The 5,981-nt window shown below is 46.8% G+C and overlaps 1 protein-coding gene across 1 annotated transcript; it reads left to right on the plus strand.

The window, feature by feature from the left end:
* The first annotated feature begins 1,333 nt into the window (after nucleotides 1-1,333).
* Nucleotides 1,334-5,643, plus strand: LOC106741147 (homeobox protein engrailed-2b-like). Its single transcript, XM_014612859.1, has 2 exons — nucleotides 1,334-2,045; nucleotides 5,297-5,643. The coding sequence occupies exons 1-2, from the start codon at nucleotides 1,334-1,336 to the stop codon at nucleotides 5,641-5,643; spliced, it is 1,059 nt and encodes a 352-aa protein (XP_014468345.1).
* The last annotated feature ends 338 nt before the right edge of the window (nucleotides 5,644-5,981 follow it).

Here is a 5,981-nt window from a genome sequence, read left to right on the forward strand (position 1 = left end):
TTTTTTAATATACAAATGTTAAAGTAACATAAAAATTTCGGTAGGTTCAGTTTTAATAAATTTTTCACTGTGCACGGTTAAAATGTATGTACCTCATTAGTATGTTTTCAACTCGAGTGAATAGTATAAAACCAAGGACTTTGAAGGAATCTCTTTCAGCATAGTGTTACTACAATCAATACTACAAACGAGGAACCTTTCCTTTTTAACCCAAATATTGTGTATTGTTTGGACAGGTCAAAGTGGGCCTTGCGGATTCAGGTAACGGTTTAGGCAATTTCTGGGTGACCCTACTCTGGTTCAACTTTGGTTTACACGGACAATCCGCAAAATTCCAAAGAAGCGGACTAAACAATCCTATTCCACTAATCGGCCGATTTTGGCGGAGAAGATCTGGAGGAAAGAAGCGCCTGGAGCAAAGGAGGAAGCCGGTGTCCGCAGCATTGATCCGCGGCAAATTCGTGAGCACAGTCCCCTACTACCGGTACCACTGGCGGTGGGGATATCGTGGGAGAGGAAGGGAGCACACCTTACGCGAGTGGGCGGAGCATTTGACCGAAGAGTTAATAGAGATACAATCGAGGGTGTCTAGTGCACTGCACTCCGGACTGCGGCGTAGGAGGAGAGAAGGGGCCAAGGGTGAGGTGAGGAGGGACAGGCGGTAAGTAGGGACCCCGGGTCCCCTAGTTTAGACATCACTGAGCGACGGATGGACAGCCAGTCAGACCCGTCACAGCACTCGCCGGAGTACTCGGAAACCTCGGGAAAAGCCGATACCGAGAGAGTCTTCGGTTTGGACCGGCTCCAAAGACGAGCCGATAATTAACACGCCGCTCTCATACCGTGCCGCAGGTACGGTCACGGGAGCTCACTTTTTTTTTGCGATACGTACGATACGGTATTGGTACGTGCAAGTGGACCTGATGAAGCCGATGGGGAAGACGGCGAAGCACCGGAAGAAAAGAACGTTCTCTCGCACAGTGACAACTCGCGGCAAGCCCTGAGGAATGTAGTATACAAACAACGCATCTCGTTGGGACATTGGTGGCACGTGGTGCACAGTGTTTGTTTCGGTTTTGTAAAGGGGCCCGCAGCGATTCACGGAGAATCGTCGCGTCGTCGTGATTATATCTTGACGGTAACCTAGTCTACGCGCGGAACGATTCGCGTGACAGAAGTGGACAATGAAGCCGGCGATGTGTTTTTTCTCGTTCTCCCTCCCACGAACATAACCACGAAGAGTCAGTGCGTCGTTATTGGGTTCCCGTAATCGCTCTTGTGAGAGACACGTGACAGAGACATCCACAGAGTGGAGTGAGTATTTTAACGTGAAATGAACATAACTGTGTCGCCCATGATAATCATACGCAATTTTCCGTTAAAGATGGGCGGCCACTATCCTTACAATCCTCATCTCTACCACCCTTCACATGTACATATGTTTTCACCCGGGAGCCGTATGTTGCATCAAGAGAATCAGCCATCGGATGACGGCGACCAGCCGGATACCGATACGCCATTACGTTTCAGTGTCGATAACATCCTCAAGCCCGAGTTCGGCCTCAAAGCTATTCTCGACTCGAAGACGCCGAAAGAAACGTCCGTACGATGTACGAACAGGCACACAACGGTACAAACTTCGGGTAACGCGCTTTCACTTCCGCGGGATCTAAGCCTACCGTCTACACGGCTGTCACCGCCATTACCTAATGCAACAAATTACACAACCCGAGACAATAGGGACACTTTTTCGACGCATAGCGGATTGGCGTCGCCTTTACAAAGGCATAGCTCAGCTGGACTCAGCAGGAGCGGTAGCGTAGAAAGTCTCGCGTCCAACCGGAGTTCAGTAACCAATAGCTCGGTCACCAGACCGTCATCCCTTTGCTCAGCGTCGTCCACTATTAGTGGCGAGTCTTTGAATGGCGAAAGCGCGCAGTCCAGTAGCAACGGCGGTATCTCAACGAGTCAGAATTCTACTAACGGACAGAGCTTGTGGCCTGCGTGGGTGTACTGCACCAGATACTCCGACAGGCCGTCTTCCGGTAAGTAAACGAATTTTCGTGGAAAATCGATTGTTTTATGCGCCCGTAATGTAATATGCGCGCTCGTAAAGTGAGTGAATATCGAGTGTAGCGTTTACGCGAGTGTACGGACGAGAATAATATGCGCGATTTTACACTGGCGAAAAGCTAGTGACTCGAACGTGAAAAACGTGCTGCAAGATCGTCTGCCTTTGTCGTTGGTATTGTCAGGTGCTTCGTTTTTTTCCTAAACTTCGTCACGGACGTGATTGTCCGCGTGTTTACCTTCGGCTATCGCCACGCGCCAACATCGGGAGCATCGTACGTTAACGTTCGAACATCACGCTTGAACAATAACTTTACTACCGTTAAGGGAACTCGACTATTTTTCTAACGTGTTAATATCCGTCTCGCGCTATTCTATTCCATCGTACCGACACACGTCCGACAAAGTAACGTTCGACGGGGAGGAGGGGAGGGGAAGGAGGAAGCGAAAAAGCCCAGAAATTCAATTCAGATTTTTCGTGCGCGCAGCACGTGACTTGCGCTTCAGCCGCATGCAAGAAGAACTCGCGTGGTCGCGAGACGTCGGAAATGCCTATCAAGATGTTTTGCTTGCCTATACGCTCCATACGTACTTACAAAATCACGATCGGCGGTTAATTAAAATCCCCATCAGAGCGTCTGAAAAATTACGCGGCCACGGAGATAAGCGAAATCCCTCGACGAGCGAAACATGTGGCTCCCGCTTCGTGGGCTTATCGCGGCTTTCGTAGCCGGAGGTCACGCGGACTGAAGGCGAGTCTTTGTGCGATTAAGGAGCTTACCAAGGTAATCGCCGCTTTTCGCGCGCGTAATCACGTAATCTTACCCTGTGATTCGTACTTTCGTGGTTTAGCGACTCTATTCGCCCCGACAGACGAGACGAGACGAAACGAAACGAGGCGAGACGAAACAGAAACGAGACGAGGTAAAGGTACAAATACACGTGACGAATTAATGGATGGTTAACTTTCTAACAGTACATGGAAAAAAATGTTAGGTTAAATTAATCAGAAAGTGGACAACCAAACCGCCTTTTGATGGAATATCAGGGTTGGATATCTGAATAACATTCGTAATTTGAATACTATCCAGATATTTGGGTGTCCAAGCAAAACTCAAAAAACTTGGATCCTCGGGTAGAACCCATGAGTATGAATACTCAAATATTACCCAAGTAGTCAGGTAATACCTTAAAGATTCGGACACCCGGCTACTCATAATTGATATCACTTTGACCTATTCGTGCATTCGATAAACTTATTTCAATGATTAATCGCTCACGTGCTGTTCCGCGTTAACGACATGGACAAATCACGATTTGCCGGCGACGCCTCACCGACGAATGGCAATGGTCTCCGCTTCGAGAGTGTCTAATTACGCATTTTCTCATTAGAGATATGTGATCGTTCGCTCTCCATAAAATAAACGATAGCCGAGACGCGTATGCCTAATACGCCCATCTCGTTCGATATTAACGCGGTAAGTTATTATGTTCTCGCGCGAAAGATGCGAAAACGTCGCGCGGAAGGATCGCGCGAGCTGCATACGTTATATCCGAGTTGAGAAGAGAAAGAAAGAGAGAGAGAGAGAGAGAGAGAGAAAGCGAGCATTAGCTTCGAGTGTGAGTGCTAGCTAGGCGAGGTTAACGGCCCGATGCCACCTGCGCTGGTTCGCAGAGCTTAATTGTGTAGAACCTACATTTGCGAACTACCCTCTACAATCAGTGTCCTACATACGAAAGCGTATATTTCTTTCCCTCCACCTCCTTCTTCTTCTTCTCGTCCTCATTGTCGCTTCTTCCGTCTTCTCTCGCTCATCTTTATCGAGTCGGTTCGGTTCCTCGTCTGGGCTGCTACGCGTCTCGATTCGACAATCGTCTCATTAATTACCGCGAGTAATTCATTCAGCTTCACTGATGAACGTGTTGATCACCGAAAGTGGATTCAACGCGACGATACATTTTTTCAGGCAGAGTATACGCGAATGCGAGGGTTCGTTTCGTATCATTTTCGCATAGCACGAAATCGCAGGTCTCGTGTAATAGTGTATTAATAAAAAAAAAACAGATTACAGACTGAAAATCGATAGACCAGATATTAGCGGTCGTTCGATAGTGGAACGCGCCGCCACTCGTTATTTGTAATTGAGGTTCGGGCGATCGTTGTGGCAAGAAGGCCGCGATTGCAATTTCTCGCAGTGCCGCAGTCGATGTTTAGCGCGTTTTTGAAGCGATAATAATATTGGCATTAACATTGACGATCGTTGCCTGGATATGGTCGTTAAACCTCTCCTTTCTTTCATATTTCTTTTTTCCTTCTTCGGGAATCGGATTACGCGAGTTCTTTTAGTAGCAATAATAATGAAGGTAATTATGTGTACTTTACATATTATCGATATAATAATTACAGCGTCATAAAGATATACCCCGAGTTACAAACGGCTGAAGCGACCGCTTAACGGTTTCCGTGGAGATAATAGTAATAAAATCGACGGTAACTGCAACGCGAGCGAAAGCACGCGGATGTGTGCGCCGGCTAGACGGTCGCGTTATCTATATAGTTAAATAAAAAATCGAAAACACGTAATGCTAATGCTCGAAACTTGCCGATGAACGTTACTTTTCGATGACACACGCGATACAAGGTGATCAACCTGCTCGTTTACGGTCTTTAAAAGGCGTGTCTCGCGAAGTTCCGATCGTTGTCGCGACAAATAAGAGGAGCGCGCAGTCTCGAGACTCGATCTTTCTTTTTTTATTTAGTAATAAAAACCCGTCGCGATTATTCGTGTAATGTAACTGTATCGCGTTTATGATTGTCGTGTTGGGGTCGACGTTGAGAATATAAATTAACATCGAGGGAGAGAGAGAGAGAGAGAGAGAGAGAGAGAGAGAGAACACAGATCGCGCGAAATTGAAATACAGTTCGCGCGAGAGCGCGGATAGAATCTCAAGTACGACATTCTTCCGCGGTTAATCGAACTATTTCCCTCTTCGGTAAATTCCGAAGTAGTTGGTCAGATATAATTATCCCGAGAAGTGACCTTCCTCTACGGTGTTCTCGATCGCTCGCTCGAATCGTCACAAAAACGCTGATTCACAGCGGTGGACAAATTGATGAGAAGTTTTTTTCACCGACAATAAGCCCAACATGTTTCTGATCCTCTGCCCTGCTTTTCAGCTACAAGATGCGCGAAGATTAATGTGTAGCTACTTTGTCCGTTTTCAGGACCGCGTACGAGGCGAGTGAAACGTTCGCAGAACAGTAAGAATAGCACGCCGGAAGAGAAGCGGCCGAGGACGGCCTTCAGCGCCGAACAACTGGCGCGTTTGAAGCGGGAATTCACGGAGAATCGATATCTCACGGAGAGGAGGCGACAGCAGCTTTCGCAGGACCTGGGCCTGAATGAGGCGCAGATCAAGATCTGGTTTCAGAATAAACGGGCGAAGATCAAAAAGGCGAGCGGACAGAAGAATCCGTTAGCACTTCAGCTGATGGCGCAGGGCCTCTACAATCACTCCACCGTGCCGGTGGACGAGGACGGCGAAGAGATCGTAACCGGAAGGAATCCCTGAGACGCGGGCGAACTCAGATATGGAAACGAGTTTCGTTGAATTATTAAGCTGTGGTATTTCGACTATGAGTGATAAAGACTGAATATGAGTTAAAAAGAGGGATAGAGAAAAATGAATATTACAGAAAAGGAAGATCTTATATATAACGTGCAATTGTTTCATATCGTTTATCACGATAAGTACTTTTTACCTTAATATATCTCATAGTTATATATTTTTTTTAGGTCCTTAGTTATATGCGAATTTGTAAATTAAATTATTATTTACAGGATCTCCCTGGATCCTGGTCATTGAATGAATTCTTTAGAAGAGCAAAAAATATTCGCTACCGGTTTTAA

Source organism: Dinoponera quadriceps, unplaced genomic scaffold (genome assembly GCF_001313825.1).
Source record: "Dinoponera quadriceps isolate SergipeBrazil2010 unplaced genomic scaffold, ASM131382v1 scaffold71, whole genome shotgun sequence".
NCBI classification, from domain to species: Eukaryota; Metazoa; Arthropoda; class Insecta; order Hymenoptera; family Formicidae; genus Dinoponera; species Dinoponera quadriceps.

Bases quoted from the DNA above. Each gene is read 5' to 3' on its own strand.
- LOC106741147 (XM_014612859.1), top strand. From the start codon at position 1,334: ATGAACATAACTGTGTCGCCCATGATAATCATACGCAATTTTCCGTTA. The intron at 2,046-5,296 runs GTAAGTAAACGA...GTCCGTTTTCAG, and splicing joins CTCCGACAGGCCGTCTTCCG to GACCGCGTACGAGGCGAGTG.